At 31.9% G+C, this 21,870-nt stretch overlaps 1 protein-coding gene across 1 annotated transcript in view; it reads left to right on the forward strand.

The window, feature by feature from the left end:
- The first annotated feature begins 7,192 nt into the window (after positions 1–7,192).
- Positions 7,193–21,870, forward strand: part of LOC141393549 (scavenger receptor class B member 1) — a 116,385-nt gene continuing 101,707 nt past the window's right edge. Inside the window, exon 1 of the mRNA XM_073966639.1 lies at positions 7,193–7,469. Within this exon, the coding sequence (XP_073822740.1) occupies positions 7,448–7,469 (22 nt within the window). The 5' untranslated portion in view covers positions 7,193–7,447. The remainder of the gene's footprint in view (positions 7,470–21,870) is intronic.

Consider the following 21,870-nt stretch of genomic DNA (forward strand, 5'->3'; position numbering starts at 1 on the left):
TCGTGTGGTACCGTTATATATGGACTATACCGAAACCTGGACTTATGTCCACAATTTTTGGTGGGGAAGATTCTGTACTGTATTGGGAACTTCAAATGCCAAGTTTCAGCCAATTCGGGCTGAAAATGCAGATAAAATCCTTAAAATACTTGAAATCGGGTGGTACCCGTATATGGGGCTATAAGAAAAAAGGAACCCATATTGGTTTTGGTTTTAAATTCCTTTATTGTCATCCAAATCTGAAGAGTGTGCAAAGTTTTAGTTCGATTGGTCAACTGCAACTGTGTTAAAAATGAGTTACTAGATTTGAACTAAACAGACACCAAAGCAAGTAAAATAAAACACTGTAAAAAACAATCAATACGAGCACTACCTGGGTAATTGTGCCATGGCTTAGGCTATTTATTATATCGGAATTGAGCTTTTTGTTAGTGAGTGTTTTTCAATACAACCGAAAATGCATGACTCTTAAGAAAAAATTAGTGGAGACGTCAACATAATAACGTCTGTAATTATAAAGGAGATAAGAAAGCGTTCTCTTCTCTTAATAGACTTTATAGCAGGTGGTGGTAGGCGTTCCGTGAATCAAGTTAAATTTACCACGATTTCATATACACAAATTAAACCATCTCATTTCGTAATTTCAGATAAATTAACAAGTACTACTCTGTTTTACCTAAAAAATTACTAAAAGTGGCAACACTTTTTACGTAGCACAATAAACCACAAAATATTAATATGAACTTTTGTAAACAAGGTCGAAAACCTTAATTCGCTATTGCATACAATGTCAAATTTTCATTGTCTTCCTTCCCGTACATTTTTATTGGTAAAGTTTGCAAAAGAGCGAATTATCAAAAATTGCTTTCCTATACAACTTAGTTCAAAAAGGACGCAAATGGCAGAAATTGCAAAAACTCCAGCAGAAATGTCAAAATCAACATATAAGCCAATCAGATGTCAGCAAAACCAAATTTGTATAACAGAAAATAGGAGAAGAAAGAGTTATTCAGCGCCATTTTCGTTTTGCTACTTTTCGGAGTACGAGAAATTTGGTCTGTTCCTTTACTTTTGAAAATAGTAATACCAGCAAAAGTAGTAAAAGTTGTAAACTGCTCCCATATGAATTGTACGGTGTCTAAAGTTAAGGAACGCTTTTCGAGTAAAAAGTGGTTAAACGCGAAGCTTCTTGCACGTAAAGCAACAGAGCTATAACTAGCACAATGTGTATATGTAAACAATTTACGCAAAAAATATGTATGTAAATACACTTCATTTATTTTCAGAATTTCGTAAAACAAAATCATATAATGTGCTAATGTAAAAAGGCTTTAATGACATAATCCACTCGTATTTAACATACACATTTATTTCAAATGCTATGTATGGCGGAAAACCATATTGCATTTTCAGCATGATAACAAAAATGAAAAGCCAAATATTACAACTATGTTTAGGGAAGTATTACTTCCTTAAAGATTACATTGTAAATATATCAATAATGTCATGCTATTTTATTCAAATAAAAAATGCCTTGTCATGTTTAAGATTCTAAACATTTCACTGTCAATAAGTATTTTAGTGGTAGAAATTAAACAAATTGAATGGCTCTATAGCATGTTTACGAAGTGTTATTATGAATGGTTTGTTTGTTCTTCTAACCTTTAAATGGTTATTGCAATTTGATAAGCATTTAATTTCATCCATGTGAATTTATTTAATTGAATCAGCTATTACTGACGTAGGTTAGCCCTTAATAATAAAAACATGATTTCATATTTCTCCTATCCAACGTGAAAAGAAAGACATGTAGGAGTAATTTGGATTTCCTTTTAATTTACTGAGATTGATAATTATCTCCGTAACAAAGTTAATACTACTTAATTATGGGTCTGAGAATGCAATTGATGTAATTAATAGCCATTTCTAAAAAAATCTAAAGGTACAAACTTTGTTGTTTGCTGGGAAGAACATTTTTTTGAAACTCAATTCCGGGTGAAGTTAATATGTAATATGTATGCCATGAACACATACATTTTCCAAAACATATCGTCGGTGTCATGCTTAAGTGTTCCATACACCATTTTCCCGTTTTGAGATAATCGCATTTTAATGTTTTGCGTCACAACTGTGTGGAGCTGACTAAAGAAAATATTTAGATTTCTGACTTGAATTATAAATAATAGTATGTAGAACATTTTTGCAAAAATATAGAGGAATACGTATTGGAATATAAAAGTTATAGAGAATTTTTTAAAAATATAATTTTTGTCGATTTATTCCATATTCCATTCCATCACACAAATGTGAAATATTGTGAACCATATGGAACAAAGTGACAAAAATTTTTACCACTTTGCCTCAATAAATTAAAACCTTCTAAATTGAAAATTAAAGTTCTGAGTTTTGATTTGTGTTTTTAAGGTTGTAAGTTTTTTAAATATTAATTTCATAACAATAACCATCTTTGCCTCAATAAATTAAAACCTTCTAAATAGAAAATTAAAGTTCTGAGTTTTGATTTGTGTTTTAAGGTTGTAAGTTTTTTAAATATTAATTTCATAAGAAACAAAAATGAATGCCGTCACATTTGAGTTTTAAACTCAAATGATAATGTGCTAAATCCGGCAAATGAAGTTATATCTAAATGGGCTATTAATTGGAGTGTCTTTTTACTTACTAAATGTTGCTGAAACATTTTTCAGCAACTTTTCCTTTATACAACTGTCAAAATTTGAAACATTTGTAATAATTATTATAAATTATCGAGTACGCAGACACACTTACAGCCTGTTTCTGTATGTCGAAAGAAGAATGTGTGCGAAACAAACACGTCCAAACTCTGGTGTGTTTTTCAAATTTGTTTTTTGTTTTGAAACAAAAGCAAAGGTAAAATTATTTCGAAAACTAAAGTTCGGGCGTGCTTCATTCGCACACATTCTTCTTTCGACATACAGAAACTGGCTGTTAGTGTTTGCTTTAACAGCCTGTTTCACTATGTCGAGCAAAAATGAAAACGAAAGAAAAACCACTAAACTCGTGTATGATTTTTAAATTTTGTATTTGTTTTAAAGCAAACACAAAGTCAATATTGCCATGAAAACCAAAGTTTAGGTTTTTTCGTTCGCAATAATGTTTTCTGACATAGTGCAAAAGGTGTAACAGTTTTTTGCCGGGTTAACCCACTTCATGACAATTTATTTGACGTTTGGGCTATGGAATTGAGATTTGAAACCCAAACCCACTGGGTTAATCCGGTTAAGTGTAACCGGGGTATTAATATATTCACATCTTTGAAAAAGAATATAAAAGAAAAGGGTAACCTAGTTCGAAATTGGCTCGGCCTTCTTTATTCCAAGGCCTACATAAGGTCGGCCAATAAGCCCAGCTGATTATTATGTTTGATGTTAAAATATTATTGTGATTTGAAATACAAAGAGACTAAAATCACAATAATGTAAAATCTGTTATGTTTGTTGTCAAATGTTGTTGACAGTACTCTAAATGGCCGACCTTCTGTAGGCCTTGCTTTAATCTTTTATTAGAAATTAAGCGGAGCAAAATAGCCAGCCGAGGCTTCTTACGTACCGAGGCCTTTACTACTACCGAAGCAACTTTTAACAGAATATAACCTGTCGAAATTTGTATGTAAGGCAAAAAAAATAATAAATTCTAAGCAATTCAATTTTCTATGAATATAATAATAATTGTTCCACAAACATCCCAGAATGGACAAGTGAGACTTCTCTCATAACAATGAGTGTACCCCGATTCATATTAGCTCGTGTCTTAAGGCCTCGGCACATTCGGTCCGTTGAGTGTCGCGTTACAACAACTACATGAAAACTTAAAGAACAAACATGGCATCGCCTACACGCGTCTCTCAACTGACTGTATGTGCCTGGGCCTTTAAAGCTAAAAACACATCCAACGTTTGAGTAAAGTTTTTGGTCTGTTCCTTTACTTTTGAAAATGGTAAAACCGCCAAAAGTAGAGAAAGTTGTAAACTACTCAAATATGAATTGTATGGTGTCTGAAGTCAAGGAACGCTTTTCGACTAAAAAGTGGTAAAACTTGAAGATTCTTGCACGTAAAGGAACAAGGCTTTTGTGTCACTTCTTGTAGAAGAATAAAGAACAATTAAAACTTGGCAGCACTTTGTCTTTTATTCTTCTACCAGAAATGACACAAAACTTTACTCAAACGTTGGATTTGAGTGAGTGACGGGGTGCGCGTTTAAAACAACAACCACATTGAAAATATGTAATTAATGCCAAGTTTGTTCTTGAATTTTCATGTGGTTGTTGTAACGCGTCGCTCAACGGACCGTGTTTTTTGGCCCCTGAAGTCTTCGGAACATATGGTCCGTTGAGTGTCGCGTTACAACAACCACTTTAAAACTTCAAGAACAAACTTGGCATCGCTTAAAAACAACAACCACATGAACAAAGAGTAAGTGATGCCAAGTTTGTTCTTGAAGTTTTCATGTGGTTGGTGTAACGCGACACTCAACGGACAGTATGTGCCAAGGCCTTAAGGCCAGCTGATTTCACACAATCTGTCAAATTTACTGTTATTGTAAATGAGTCGTATGAAAAACATAAACAAAAATTATGACAGCTTGTAGAACTTTCAATCAAAATAAATTGTAGTTTCTCGTTCACCTTCTTATTAATTGCATCATGGGACCGGATGTATTTGGCCCCTAAAACGTCTTTCTTATTAGCTTTGTTCCAGAACTAAAAAGTTTTCACAATTTTTACCACATTTACACATTTTACCCGAAAAAAAGTTCCCGTACACAAAAAAGTTGTAAAATGTTCACCTCACTTTAAACAAAAATGGCGATGAATGACCCTCTCTTTAAAAACTTTGAGCGACAAATTTGAGCGTGTTGAAAACAGTAACATTATTGTCGCCAATATTTGTTCCAGTTTTTTACGTTTTTTTTTTCCATTTCTACGTTCCCGTACTTTTTGAATAAAATTGTATGTGGATCTCATTTTTCACAGTTCTCTCTTTTACTACTTTTACCAAAAAAAAAATGCTAATGCTAAGTTTAAATTTACGAAATCCACTCGATTTCAACTGTCAATTCCTTAGCTCAAACGTCAAATGTAATCTCATCTGGATTTCATTTGACGTTTAACCTATGGATTTGACAGTTGAAATCGAGTGGATTTCATAAATGTAAACCAAGCATTATACCCCGGTTACACTTAACCAGATTAACCCAGTGGGTTTGGATTTCAAATGTCAATTCCATAGCACAAACGTCAAATAAATCCTGTCGAAGTGGGTTAACCCGGCAAAAAACTCTAGTGTGACCGTACTATAAAGCCGAAAAAACGTCCGACGTTTTAGTATAGTTTTCCGTCATTACGGGAATTAAAGGCAAAGTACTGCCAAGTTTGAATTTGTCTTTATTCTTTTATCAGAAATGACGTAAAACATTACTCAAACGTTGGAATTATTTCAGCTTGAAAGGTTTCTTGAAATGAATAATTTAGGATAAGTCATATATTATACTCATTTTCTACATTGTGAAGCCTTAAGCTCCATTTACATAAAATCTTTAAGCCGAAAGCACATCCAACGTTTTGCGTCATTTCTGGTTGAAGAATAACAGACAAAGTGGTACCAACTTTGAATTTTTCTTTATTCCTTTACCAAGGCTTTCTACTGACTTTGTTTTTGATTCGAAACAACTACAAAATTTGAAAATCATACACGAGTTTAGTAGTTTTTCTTTCGTTTTCATTTTCGTTCGACATAAGGCTGATAGTGTAAATCCCAATTTACATTGGGCGAGTTTACTTGCGGCAATTGTCATTTTGTAGGAGAGAGAGGTGAGGCATATGGTAACCCTTTGCCTCTCAGCACCCTCTCTCATCTACAAACTGACAATTGCCGCAAGTAAACTCGCCTAATGTAAATTGGGACTAATGTACCCATTAAAGGAACTGAAGACTTGTAACGTATTAAACACACTTTTTCCCACGTGAGCAATTTTTATTGATTTTATTTAAAACAAAAAATATTCAAACACTATCACTGATAACAATCATTTGATTTGTTTTTTTTTTATGAAGGAGGCAGATTCATCTTCAAGTTGTCTATTAATTTTGACGTAGACATTTTATGGCTGCTACAACAATAAAAACCATCGATATTTTAATGGCTGATTATGTGAAATGTTTATGTTCAAGAATTGAATGAATTCCGTATATTTGTATGACCTGAATTAAGCAAAAATAAAAAACAATACGTCTTATACGATATGTTTGTAATATGTAATCTATCCCAGAGTATTTTCCTTCTCGATTGTTGCCCAAAGACCAAGAATCCCACTGTGTAGCTGGCAGAATCTGCTCGTTATCAAGGCAATTTATTCGATTTAATTATTTGTAACACAACTTCTTGTAATGTAATGCATATGAGTGTATTTCGCCCCATATATTCAAAGTATGTAAGTATATAGGATTCAATATTTTACGTTGTCGGATATTTTTCTTATTATGAAAGATTAATAAAGTGAGTTATAGGAGATATGAACCTACGTGTAAGCTAATAGCGCCTTACACCAGGTGACACAATATAAAGCGGCTTTTACATCTAACATGCTTTATAAAACATGTGTCACTAAGGTTGACAATTCCATAGAATATCTGTCAAATAAAAGACGTAAATTCCCAAAGCACCTGCTTTAAATGCAAGTGTAAAATGTATTTAAAATCATTATTGTTGTTTGGTATGTTCCTTTACTTTTGAAAATGGTCCCATATGAAATGTATGTTGTCTGAAGTAAAGGAACGCTTCTTCGAGTAAAAAGTGATAAAACTTGAAGATTCTTGCACGTAAAGGAACATAGCTTTTGTTAGTTGCGTAGACAATTGGACGCATTTTACTAAGGTAGTTTTTAGTTAAGAAGTTTTAATCTAATAAAAAAGAGTGTAAACAAACAAATTTTGAAAGAAATAGCAACAAACATCGTAGCGCCTATCATTGTTTAATACATTTAATTGGCTAGGTGCTTATCACAGTTCTCAGTTGATTTATATGTTCATAGTTAGGTTTTTTGTGTGTCAGTATGTTTAAAAATAAAGCTCAGAATGTTTTCCGTAACAGCAGCAGCAACAGAAGGGAGATATTGTTCTTTTTAATATAAATAATATTTCTTTTTAAGTTTGCAATTTAATGTCTATCGTGCTGATGGACGTGTCATATGTCCGTTAATTTAAATTGAATTAAAAAAAAAATAAAATAAATAATGACAATAAGATGAAAAAGTGAATAAATTATGTAAAAGTCTTTGATTCGACGCAAAAGAAAAATACGAAACTGTCTCTAAAGTGTAAAAGAAGTACATATTGGAACAGAGTGTTGAACAAGAGATTAAAGTGAAAAAAAATTACATTGTATTGAAGAAAAAATATTAAAAATCAAAATGATTATACATATTATTAAACGTAAGTTTGAGAAATGTTATTTTATTTCCATTTTCTAAAGGTCCAGTCAGAATGGATCCGTTGTGCTTAGCGTTAAGTTTCGCTTTGCCAAACAAAAAAGAACAACCACACGGCACTGCTTTTATGACAGGTCCAAACTTAAACACAACACTCAAGGGTCCCATTCTGTCTGCGGTTTAAAACTCAATTCAAATTCATAACTAAAAAGTGAGACAGTAAAAGATACAATGTTAACGAATTGGTGAGGTATACAAGAGAAGACTGGAGAACTCAGGTGATAAAAAAAATAACATATATTTATTATGTATTACTATTACTACTACTGATTATTGTAAAACTACATATTATATATACACGTTCGGGGTTATTCTTCTTATAGCCTATTTATATTATAGCTTTTTGCAGGGTTAACCTTTATTATGAGGAATTATTCGACATATACGCGATGGAATTGACATTTTAATCCCAGTGGGTTTATTAAATCCGGTTATAAGTAAACGTACTATTAGATTTTGATGTATTTCCGCATTTTTTGTAATGCCTTGTTCATACTAAGGCTAATTCGCTCTATATTCGTTGTTCGAACCCAAATTACGATGTAATTACTTCATTTCCCATACAAAATTTTGAGAACAAACAACATTGTTCAATTTAAATTACTCTCAGAACGACGATAAAATGTGTCCCATCTCTAACACATGAGAGAATTTATCGAAATAAATAAATTATGAGGGGAAAAATTAAAAATGTGTTAAAAATCCAAACCTTTTTAGAAAAACTGCAAAATATGAATGAAAAGTAAACGGTTTAACGACTAATATACATTTAAATCGTAGCAGATTTTGTCTTCTCTTTCATTGCAGTTACATTTCTTGTCCATCGTTTCAAATTCGCGTACAAATTTAGAAACAAAAATCAAACCCTGTCGGAAAGTCTGTATACCAAAAAGCTATTTTGGCAGGTCTCTCTCTCTCGTTAATTTTTAAAATAGAAAAATTTTAAAATATACTAAAAACACCAAAATTTTGAGAAAAAATAGAAAAAATTAATGAAAATAATATAATTTAACATTGAATAGATATCTGTACGAAGGACAAATATTTATTCAGTTCATACCCAGCAAAATTTGACGGAAGGGGTTCTTTGCGATGACGTGATTTCATGTCATCTTTTGCATTGATTCAAAGGAAGTCGTGGAAGATCCGATCTTTTCATTAGGATTTGAACCAATGCAAAGGAAGTCGTGAAAGATCCGATCTTTTCATCAGCATTTGTACCCATTCCATCGATACAATAGAGATGATGTTTGTGTTTTTATTTACACACCTGTTTATTTTAATTTTGGTATGTTCCAGTACTGCAAAAATCTACTAATTTTTACTATTTTTTCCGATAACATAAAGGAAAAATTGTTATCGTAGTAAAAATAAGTAGATTCTTGCAGTTTCTGGAACAGACCAAAGTTGTTAGAACTGTCGTCGTGATGTTGTCTTACATTTCCTGCATATCAAACAACTAAAATTTCTAAACAATTGGTATTATATGAAGTCCCAACCATCGAGCTAAAAATAGAATCGGACTGCACACATTGCTATTTTAAAAGTTCCCTTGTCTGTTCTAAATCGGACATAGAATGAAATCAATCAAATCTCGCTTCTTGGAATTTGAAAAAAAGTCCGAAACGAAAAGGAACAAGAATCTGAAAATAAAGAAGAAACTACATTTGGAAAGAAACAATTAAAAATAAATTAATTAAGCATAAATGGTATTTTCCATAAAAAGTCTCTCCTCCCCGTTCGTTACATTTTGTTCTTAGAGATCCCTAAAGCAAGCCGGGTTGTAGATCCCTACATATTTCCGTGACTAAACAAAAGAGTATAAATTACCAAAATGTTGTTATAAAATAACAAAATTATAAAATAAAAGTAATTTACGATATAAAAATACTTAAAGGAGTGCATTTGGAGTCCATGTTGAAATCTGAACTGGTGATGGGAAGATAATTGAAAAAACCTTTTGTAAGATGAAAGAATATCAGTTGCGGAGAACGGAGGAAGTAATCTTTTGCGTTGCAGCGGTGGTGATTACATTGCAATTTTGGATGTAAACTTTTGAAAAACTAAACTGATAAATAATTTGTAGCTATTTCATGAATTCGTTTGAATTAATAAAGAGTTTTGTTTTTTATGAAAACCATATTTCAATACAGCATTTCCATTTTCCAAACAAGACATGAAAATTTCATGCCAAGGGGTTGGTGAAAATGACATGCCAAAGCATTGGTAAAAATGACATGTCAAAGCATGGGTGAAAATGACGTGTCAAAGCATTGGTGAAAATGACATGTCAAATCGTTGGTGGAAATGACATGCCAAAGCATTGGTGGAAATGACATGTCAACGCATTGGTTAAAATGACATGCTTAGGATCCAGAAAAGAACGTCATCTTTTGGGGTCCACGCTCATATAAAATTCATCGATGAAGATGCTAAAAAGATGACATGCTAGATCACTTGCACCCATGATTGAATGTCATCTTTGGCATCGAACATTTTGCTGGGTATCAATTAATTTTACTCGTCTTTTGGCTGAAGCTTTCTTTAAAATCAGAAAATAAAAACTATGAAAATATGAATCATGTTGCTATGAATTGTGTACCATGTCGTATTAACGGGTTAATTCGTGTACGTAATTATGAGAACGAACGACGTGATTCAAATGTTGGTATGAACATGCCCAGCAAAATTTGACGGAAGGGGTTCTTTGCGATGACGTGATTTCATGTCATCTTTTGCATTGATTCAAAGGAAGTCGTGGAAGATCCGATCTTTTCATTAGGATTTGAACCAATGCAAAGGAAGTCGTGAAAGATCCGATCTTTTCATCAGCATTTGTACCCATTCCATCGATACAATAGAGATGATGTTTGTGTTTTTATTTACACACCTGTTTATTTTAATTTTGGTATGTTCCAGTACTGCAAAAATCTACTAATTTTTACTATTTTTTCCGATAACATAAAGGAAAAATTGTTATCGTAGTAAAAATAAGTAGATTCTTGCAGTTTCTGGAACAGACCAAAGTTGTTAGAACTGTCGTCGTGATGTTGTCTTACATTTCCTGCATATCAAACAACTAAAATTTCTAAACAATTGGTATTATATGAAGTCCCAACCATCGAGCTAAAAATAGAATCGGACTGCACACATTGCTATTTTAAAAGTTCCCTTGTCTGTTCTAAATCGGACATAGAATGAAATCAATCAAATCTCGCTTCTTGGAATTTGAAAAAAAGTCCGAAACGAAAAGGAACAAGAATCTGAAAATAAAGAAGAAACTACATTTGGAAAGAAACAATTAAAAATAAATTAATTAAGCATAAATGGTATTTTCCATAAAAAGTCTCTCCTCCCCGTTCGTTACATTTTGTTCTTAGAGATCCCTAAAGCAAGCCGGGTTGTAGATCCCTACATATTTCCGTGACTAAACAAAAGAGTATAAATTACCAAAATGTTGTTATAAAATAACAAAATTATAAAATAAAAGTAATTTACGATATAAAAATACTTAAAGGAGTGCATTTGGAGTCCATGTTGAAATCTGAACTGGTGATGGGAAGATAATTGAAAAAACCTTTTGTAAGATGAAAGAATATCAGTTGCGGAGAACGGAGGAAGTAATCTTTTGCGTTGCAGCGGTGGTGATTACATTGCAATTTTGGATGTAAACTTTTGAAAAACTAAACTGATAAATAATTTGTAGCTATTTCATGAATTCGTTTGAATTAATAAAGAGTTTTGTTTTTTATGAAAACCATATTTCAATACAGCATTTCCATTTTCCAAACAAGACATGAAAATTTCATGCCAAGGGGTTGGTGAAAATGACATGCCAAAGCATTGGTAAAAATGACATGTCAAAGCATGGGTGAAAATGACGTGTCAAAGCATTGGTGAAAATGACATGTCAAATCGTTGGTGGAAATGACATGCCAAAGCATTGGTGGAAATGACATGTCAACGCATTGGTTAAAATGACATGCTTAGGATCCAGAAAAGAACGTCATCTTTTGGGGTCCACGCTCATATAAAATTCATCGATGAAGATGCTAAAAAGATGACATGCTAGATCACTTGCACCCATGATTGAATGTCATCTTTGGCATCGAACATTTTGCTGGGATGGCATTAGGTTCTACCAAGGCAAATTTATATAAGGTATACGCATGAATTACAACAACTAACAAATTTCAAAGACATAAATACAACTAAGACTAGACAAAATGCATGCAACAAAAAAATGTTTACGAAACTTTGTATAGAAACATTACCCTTAACAGGTTGCAGTTAAATCAAAATCGCAACCAAGGAGGAACATTTCATGTAATGGTATCAGAAACGAAATTTATGAATTCAAAGATCTATTCAAGAATAATTCTATGTCAATTGGATCGGTAAATTCGGTTAAATACGTAAAAATGTATAAAAGAAAAAAATGTTATATCACCATATCGTAATATAACATTATGTTAAATTCAAAAGCCATTCACTGAAGAATGATAGCAAAAAAATGTCTTATCTTGTTGTATTTATGTCTTTGCAAATTTACAAAAAAACATTGTTGTTATTGAAAACTAATAGTCCAAGAAAATGTTGAATAATAGGGTCGTTCCAAAAACATAGAAAAACATAAACACATTTTTAAAAACCTTTAAATAGAACAAATTTGAATCAAAATGTAAATATAAAGCATTCAGAACTGTCGTAGTACATTTTTATTACAGGTTTAGGATGAAAAGCAGTACTTTATGGTAGCAAATTTCGAAATTTCAAATTTCATGAGTAGGCCCTATTACATTTTGAAAACTAAAGCTGTGTTCCTTTACTTACCTGTGGTTACCATTTTTACCCATTTTAACCTGCAAAGCGTTTCTTAACCCCAAAAAGTGGTAAAACTGGCAGCAATTTTTAAGAGAGTGAGAGAGGAGAGAGAGCACTTACGGCTGCCAGACAAATTTCTGCAGGTAAAAAATGGTAGAACTGATTTTTCAACTTTTGTTTGACGATAATTTCACAGTGAAGAAAAAATGGACGAAAAACAGAAAAAAAGTCGAACGCTGACAAAACTAAACTAAAAACTGTGAAATAAAAGACGAAAATTGATTTTTATGTTTCTTTTTGACATTGCTACCAGATCTACCATTTTTCCGTTCCTTTACTTTTCTGGTAAAAATGTTCATGAGAGAGAAATGTTGAGCAATTTTGACACTTTTCTCTTTTACCACTTTTACCATTAAAAAAGTAAAGGAACAAAGCTTAAATTTACAAAAAAGTAAGAGTACAGCCGATTGGCACTTCTACCTTGTATAAATATGCATTTGGTTCTACATAGAAAATCGAAGTGTTAAAATCATTAGTTTGTACAAATTTTACAAAGTAGGTCTGTTCGATAACTTCGCAAGTTAAAAGTACTTGTAAGTTCTTGCAAGTACTTTTTCGGGTTATTTGTTTCCGATATTTTCACTTCGTATACATATTTGGAATAAACTGCAAGCTGACATTAATCCAAAAAAAAAACTATTTCTCACGCACATCCCTAATGGGACCAGGGGGCCTATTCTGTAACTTTTTAACAACTTTACTCAATGTGTATTTTACAACAATTTCATTTGTTTGTTTTGTAGTTGTTACAAAAACAAAAGAAGTTTAAACAACTTTTCAATCGATAAAAGTTACAGAATAGGTCTACTGGGGAGACTTCTCTAATATTAATGGGAACTTTTTATTGCCGCGTCCGAACAAAGTATCTAAAGACGCCATTTAAAGTAAAGGTTTTACATGGTTGAAAAAGACTCAACAAATCTAGAATATAATATAAAAAAAAAACAGTGAAATTTCTTTCATACGAAACTTTCCCATTATTTTGGCGTTCATAGATCGAGTTCCATACAAAAGTAATTTTATGAAATTACTGTAATGGGGAACTCGACCTAAGAACGCCAAAATAATGGGAAAGTTTCGTATGAAAGTTTCCCATTATTTTGGCGTTCATAGATCGAGTTCCATACAAAAGTAATTTTATGAAATTACTGTAATGGAGAACTCGACCTAAGAACGCCAAAATAATGGGAAAGTTTCGTATGAAAGTTTTAGCGTGTAACATAAGAGTAAGTAAAAATACACACCAATTAACATACCCTGTTGTTGATAAAAAGTTTATATACTTTGTTTCATAAACATTTCTGCATTATGCATCTTTTCTAGTCTATATAGTTCTATGACTTTGTAGAAGAGCAAGGGAAACATAGCTTTGTGTCTTTAAATTTTTAATAGTAAAAGTAGCAAAATAGAGAAGTTCTCTCTTCTCTCAGAAAACTGTGAAAATTGCTCTCACGTAACAAGTTTTGCACAAAAGTAAAGAAACGGAAAAATAGTAGATCTGGCAGCAATGTCAAAAAACAAACATGGCTGCTTAAAAAAATAACAAACAAAAGAAATTTCACTGTTTTTTTATTTTTTATTCACTGGTTAAAATTTATTTTATTGTATTTCTTTTTATTTTGCTTTGACAAAGCGCGTATATTTCGTTTTTTTCCTTTTGCCTTAATTGTCAAATAAATGTCAAGTCAGCAGTTTGACAGATTTTCCACTTTTTACACAACGAAATTTGTCGAGCAGAAAGTAGTAAAAGAGAAAGCCATTTTGGTTCTATCTCGTCTCCCACTCTCTTAAAAATTGCTTGCAGTTTTACTACTTTTTGGGGATAAGGAATGCTTTCCGAGTTAAAAATGGTAAAACTTGAAGAAACTTTAACGTAAAGGAACACCGCTATATGTAGATCGAATTTTGAAAATCATTTGGTTTTTGTTTTTCACCAAAACTTAAAGGCTTTTTACACTTGCAATTCAGTTGTTTTGGGAACATAAGGCCTAGGTACATAAGCTGCCTTGCCTTGCTTGCTTCTGATAAAAGAATAAAAAAGAAAAGGACAACCCAGTTCGAAATTTGCTCGGCCTTCTTTATTCTTTTATTTTTATTATGTCAGAAATGAAGCAAGAAAGCAAGGCAAGCAGGCGAGGTAGTTTATGTACGTAGGTCTTTACGTCTTTTATTTAATATATATTCTATGGAATTGACAACTTAAATGACGCATGTCTTATAAAATATGATATAGCTCATTTAAACTAGCCATAAATCCTCAACTGGATTTAATAAATCCAGTACAAATCTCATTGCATTTAGATATATCTTTGAGGATTTATGTAAATGGCAGTCAGTTGATTTTTGTTCATAGCACAATTACCAAGGTAGATGCTTCAGCCCATCCGATCGAATTTGAAACGTCAGAAAAAGTTGTTGTAAATTGAATTCGTCTCAAAAAACACGGCAAATTACCAATTTATTTTTTAAAATTAAAAATGTTGTTATGCTACTAATGGTAACTAATGAGCAGATAAAAAATAATTTTATCGTTTAGACATCGTAAATATTTGTCTTGGTTGATTAAAATCGTCTTTGTATACAAAGCAAATTTAATTTTTTCGCTCTTGTTTACAAATTTTGACATTTTAAATTATTTTTGTTGTAGCAATTCACCGATGCATCTACCTTGTTTCCTGTGCCAGCTTGCAACTTTTTGTATTTTTTAGCAACATGTTTGCAAAAAACAGAGTTGTATCAAAGATGTAAATTCATTAAGATTGGAAAACTCAATTGTTAACATTTGTCAATAGATGGAGTTAAGCTCTGTTGTTACGATATCATAACAACATTCTGTTAAGTAGTTAGCAATTTCAGGCGTTGTTAACCGCTTAATTCGTATTCAATGAACTCGAAACTGCTATGGAATACAATCCTGAGTCCATCTTTTTGCTTGCCTACAATTTGTATAGGCCGAATTGCGCTTTAATGGGGTTTTTATCATTAACATACCCCTGTTGTTGGTAAAATGTTTATATACTTTGTTTCATAAACATTTGTGCATAATGCATCTTTTCCAGTCTTTACAGTTCTATGTCTTTGGTTGTATGCGAGGATTTATGCCGGATTTACAACAAATCCACTCAATACGAGGATTTATTTTTGTAGGGGAAATCTGGTATATTATTCCGGATTTAGCAAATAAATACTTATAAAGCGCTAAATCCGGCAAATGAGGTCATATCTAAATGGCCTATTAGATATAAAAGCCGCTATACACACATGTTCATGGCACAATCATACAGCTGATGGTACCGCATAATTTAATGGTTTAAAACAATATCTCTAAGTATAAAAATTTGATGAATTTGTTGAATTATACGTTTATTAAAATTTTTCGAATGAAATTGTGTCCAAAATATTTAAGAAATTTTTTGACATTTCGCAGTGCTGAATGCTGATGTATCTCAATATGCCTGACATATGTTTTAGTATTGATTTGGTCGACGCTGCTATACGATCTTGGGCATTATTATTTTGACAGAATTTGCTTTCATCGTAAAAGGTTGATAATTATTGTTTTCAGAGTACATTCATTGATTAATCTAGAAATATCAATAACTAATCAAAAGCATGCACAGAGTCATTTTCTTTTTAATCGAACTATACACCAATCATATGTAATTAACCATATTTGTTAAACAAATGTAATTAAAAAGTAATCGCAGTAACTGAAGAATATTGAATTATAAAAGAAATTTGTCTAATTGCTCTAAACGCAAGTACTAGACAAAATTCAATTTTTCCATTCAATAGCATGTGTCTAAAGAAATTAATAAATCGTGATTTAATAGCAGTTCTACCAATGTGGGAATAAGCATGAAACTATATGAGTTGTGATAATGCAGTGTAAGCGCGTCATGATTTTAATATCTTGTTATGTGTGTTAATTGATGAACCGTCTGGTCAATAAATTATTGATAATGTAATGTTGGCGGTGAATGTAGAGTTTTGCAATCACATACTTCAAATATACACAAACAAATTTAAAAGACTGGTAATATTAAACGCATTTTACACTTGCATTTAAAACATGTGTTTTGGGAATTTCAGTAATTTACTTGACAAATATTCTATGAAACTCTCAACTTAAATGACGCATGTTTTATAAAACATACATGTTAGATGTAAAAGCCGCTTTAAGAGAAGAATAGAATTCAGCATTCAATGATTACTGCATATACCATGTACTTTTGTAAAACAACTAATGAAATGTAAAATCTTTTATTGATTTCATTACTAATATACATAATAGGTCTGTTCGATAACTTCCCAAGTAAAAAGTATTTGCAAGTTCTTGCAACTACTTCTCAGTTTGTACAAACTTTTGTGTTATCGAACAGACCTTATGTATTTATGAGCGACCAAATAATTGAAAACATTCCATTATTAGGTAACATTGTGCCAGCTTTATTTGATAAGAAGGGTATGGATGAGCGTTATATTACAAAACGTATAAGAGATTTTTATTGCATGCAAGGGCACTGGCATATTTCCATTACACATAGCATTATCATGGAATTTTGTTACCATGAATGGCATTATCTTGTGTAAATGGGTTAATGTCGAGTAAGAAAGCCTTAAACTTAAATATTTTGATAATAAATAGATTGCATAAATTACAAGCGGATGAATTTGAAAAACATGTTCAAGAATAAAGTTTGTTTTTATAGATTAACTAGTTTCCGGCATCTAAAAACGCATTTAATATTCTCTTTGATTTATGCATTTTCAATGTCATTGCGTTGCTATTGAAGTTCATTAACATATGTATCAAATTATCTTTACAACAAAATACAGACTTTCGGATTGGCTTAACTATTACAACAAAACAAAAAACTCTTTGAAGTCGGCATTTGTCCAAAGAAGATGGGATTTGTTATGTGGTATCACAAATTGTGCTTATTACATGGACATTAATTCTCACACAACTGTAAACAGACGATTTATTTTATCTTTAGTTTGTGTCTTCATTTAAACCGGATTTCGAAAAATGTTAAAGAAATAACCATATACATAATAGCATAAAATTGAATAATTTATCAAAAATATTTTCAAAAAAAATTGGATATAAATCATATAAACTGTTCTAACACTACCCAAAAATAGCATTTAAATAGGTCATGCGCTATCTACCAAAGATTTGTCAAAAATTAAAAAAAGTAAAAAAATTATGATAGGTCAGACATAAAATAATACACACTGATAAGGCATGGTAGAACAAGAAAAGGTAGCAGCAATACCCAGCTGACTGAACTGGCCTGTAGTGTTAGTGTCAAATTCCATACGACATTTTTTATATTTATTTCTACGTTCGATGTATATTAGGGATATATATTTTTTGAAGAAAAAATATATTCATCAGAAAAAAACTAACTATGTAACCTCCTCCAAGTCCGAACGACGTGCCGCACACTAAAACGCCGCTTATAGAGGCCCTAATAAACATGTGTTTTTTGATTTCAAAAACAAGAGATTGAAACAGCGTCTCCTTTTTCAATGAATTTCCAGCGACCTCAAACATATTTGCAAGAATTACACTTTTTGCGAGAAATAATGCATTTAGTGAAATGATATGAAAACATTCAAATTGAAAATCTAACGAGTTTTCATTCATGTTTTCCAAAATATTCAATCAAATGTGAAAAAATATTAGTTTTTTAAATTCCAATAATTGATAGACATTTCCTTATTTTGTTTACATTTATCTTTGACACTAACGTTACAAACAAAAACAAATTCCTATGTGGTTGTTGTTGAGTTGTATTTGTTGTAGTACTTACTTTACCTGGTTTGTTCTACCATGCTATACATGGTAGAACAAGAAAAGGTAGCAGCAATACCCAGCTGACTGAACTGGGTTGTAGTGTTAGTGTCAAATTCCATTCGACATTTTATGTATTTATTTCTATGTTCGATGTATATTAGGGATATATATTTTTGAAGAACAAATTTATCCTTCAGAAAAAAAAACTATTTCCCATAAAGACGGCTTCATATCATTGACATGTAACCTCCTCCAGGTCCGAACGACATGCCGCACACTAAAACACCGCTTATAGAGGCGGTACAATATTTGTTAATATGTGTGGTATTTTCTTAAACTTGAAAAGAATGAAGCCCTAATAAACATGTGCTTTTTTGTTTTCAAAAGCAAATGATTGAAACATCTTCTCTTTTTTCAATGAATTACCAGCGACCCGAAACATTTTTGCAAGTATTCTACTTTCTGCGAGAAATTATGCATTTAGTGGAATGATATGGAAACATTCAAATTGAAAATCTAACGAGTTTTCATTCATGTTTTCCAAAATATTCAATCAAATGTGAAAAATTATTAGTTTTTTAAATTCCAATAATTTATAGACATTTCCTTGTTTTGTTTACATTTACGTTGACACTAAGGTTTACAAACAAAAACAAATTCCTTTGTGGTTGTTGTTCGAGTTGTATTTGTTGTAGTATTAACTTTACCTTGTATTTGTTCTACCATGCATGCTATAGTGCGATTCTCCAACTCATTTTTGAGTTACCGACAAAAATCGGTAAAATTAAAACGCAAAATTTTGAATGAAAAGTTCAAATAAAAGTTGACAACACTCCTGCTATCGGTAGAACTTTACGACTGCTGTTTATTCGTCGCTAACTTACCGAAAAACATCGGTAATTACCGCAATTATGTATAAGCATTTATATTTTACGGACAATTGTCGGTAACTCAAAAACTGAGTTAGAGATTCGCACTACTGATAAGGTATTTCTTATCGCACAGAGAATTCCTTTTAAATGGAACATTAGTGTGAGTTTGGTATATTTTTTAATGTATTTTTATGAAAGCGTAAACCAACCCGAGAATGAAAGGGGTATAGTAGAACGAAGTCGACCATATTACACCCTATACCGCTACATCCACATCAGCCCGGCTCAGAACAGTGTGAAATAAAAATAAATTAGTATTTAGATATTTTTTATTATTGTTAAATGTAAGAATCCATTTTTGAGGACATCATGAATAAATGAAATTAATAAAACATCGAAAGAAACTTCCAAAAATCCTTTTGTCCTAATTTCTCTGAAATGACATGTTGTTCTTTTTCAGAAGGGCTCATCCACATACACAATTCTCAAGAAAAATCCTTAGTATTGACACTTATTTCACTTAAGTCTAGTTCAGACGAGCCATGAAAACCTTATGAGATATTAAATTGAACTAAAGTTTAGCGTATCGTTGATAATTTATGAGTAATACTGAGCATTTTAGATCAGTGTAAGCTTTACCAAATTTACTCTCCAATATGGGTAAAATTAATAATAGGTCTGTAGGATATCTTTCGCGGCAATAATTACTCAGTAAACTCCAGTAACTTCTGTCAATGCATTTTACTCTCTCAAGAAAAAAATTTTCAGAACGCGACACTCAACGCACAGTAGGTGTCGCGGCCTTAAAGCCCGTAGGTGTCGCGGCCCTCGGCACATACGGTCCGTTTAGTGACACGTTGGGACACGCGTTGTCCCAAAACAGTTAAATTATGTTTAACTTTAATGCGTCAGTCATATTGTTGTTTTTTAAAAAACTTGGCTTCACTTTCACTTTTTTCATGTGGTTGTTGTAACGCAACGCACAACGCACCGTATGTGCCGAGCGCTTTATAGTCGGACAGATACACACACATACACACGCTTTGTGAATGCTTTGCATTATTTGTATTGGGTTCGTATGCAAATGCGGAAGTCTTTTTTAGAAAATAGTGTTAAAAAAGATGCTTAGGTTTTATTTAGTGTTTAACATAAAGTCATTGACTCGATAAATGCGTAATAATCTATATAGTATAAATCTTTTTTTTTATTTTAAATAATTTTTTTGTTTTGTTAAATTTCCGTTTTGTTTACCTGTTGAAGATAAACAAAAAAAAATATTGTCAAAGTAATGAATAAACTGTTTCAGGGAATTATGTGCTTTAATTGGCATTGTCATATTTTCATTGTTTGAGGATAATGGGACCAGTTCAGAACAGAAATTTGTATATTTTTAAATAAATCTCATCTATAATAAGATTCGTATATCGAATGGAGCCATCGTATATCGAGTCCAAGGATAACTAATTCTTAAGCAGTTTTTAGAATAACGTTTTAACAAGGGTTTCGGAGTCGCAGTTGGAGTCTGGATTCGGAGCCTAGCAAATTTTTGCTGCAGTCGGAGCCGGAGTCGTGAAAAAAAGCTCGACTCCGCTACATTTATCAAAAAATTGTTTAATCAAAAATTATTTAAATCAGTAAAAGGACTATAATTTAGATACAACCCTGTTTATCTCTATGTTGATTAGAAAATGCATATCGTAAACATTGGGTCAATTGATTGTTTATAATACACTTTGGAATAATGGCTTCATGTCCTACATATTCTTCTAAAACGTTTAATGGTCATTTCATAGAAGGCTGGTCTTCTCCTCTCGTTTTCTGTTAGAAGTCATTAATGTCTTCTGTGAAAGGGCCTGTGGTACTTTAAAAGAAATCGTTCTGAATATCAACTGAACTTTTATAGAAAAGATACTGATCCTACTAGACTTCTGGCTGAATGTGTATGAGAAAAGTTAGTCTTTTTTAAGATTATATTTCTGTCGTTTTTAAAATATACCCTATTCGTATGCTATGAGGAAATTTTGATTTTTTTGAAGAACCAAACGTCTTTTATGAAGAAGTCTGTTTTTTTATAACAGAAAAACATGTGGTCATCTGTAAGAAAACCTACTTGATCATTTGTCTCTCTATGAAAGGACCTACTCGTATGCTATGAGATATCCTATTGTTCTTCGACGAGAAGAGATAACATGAATTTTCGATAAGAGCTATATAAGTTGGTACAGAAGTTAACATTACTCTTAAGATGTTTGGTATTCAAAATAGGTTACATCGGTCCTCGTTTTCATATAACCCTATAGGACAGTGCCGACTGATTTTCGGCATTTTGAAGGATTTTACAACATTGTCGAACGAAATGCCATAAATTTGCTTTGTATTTAACATGCCTGCAAAGAATTGTCGGTATAGCTTCACCATTTAACATAACACAATATACGACCCAATTTTATGTATCTAGGTTTTTTGTGACATTACACTGTGCAACAAAAATAAATTAACCATATTCTGACAACGCAGCGTTATAGAAGACCAAAACACAAGAGACATGTTTTCGAAATTTGGATTTTTTAAAGTTTTTGTATTTTGATCTTTAAGAATCGTTTCTAGAAAGTTCAGATATTCTAGAAAGTTACTTAGTGAGACTTGAGGAAGATTTTTGTAGTTGACTGTTTTCTTGAATTGTGAGCGGTAGTATCAATGGAAGGACCAATACCGAGAAAAAAGGATAAAAAATTGTATTTTTAATGTTATTTTGCTATTTTCACCATTTAGAACCGTTTCTA

This window comes from Musca autumnalis, unplaced genomic scaffold (assembly GCF_047663935.1).
Source record: "Musca autumnalis isolate F117 unplaced genomic scaffold, ASM4766393v1 scaffold_2, whole genome shotgun sequence".
NCBI lineage: Eukaryota > Metazoa > Arthropoda > Insecta > Diptera > Muscidae > Musca > Musca autumnalis.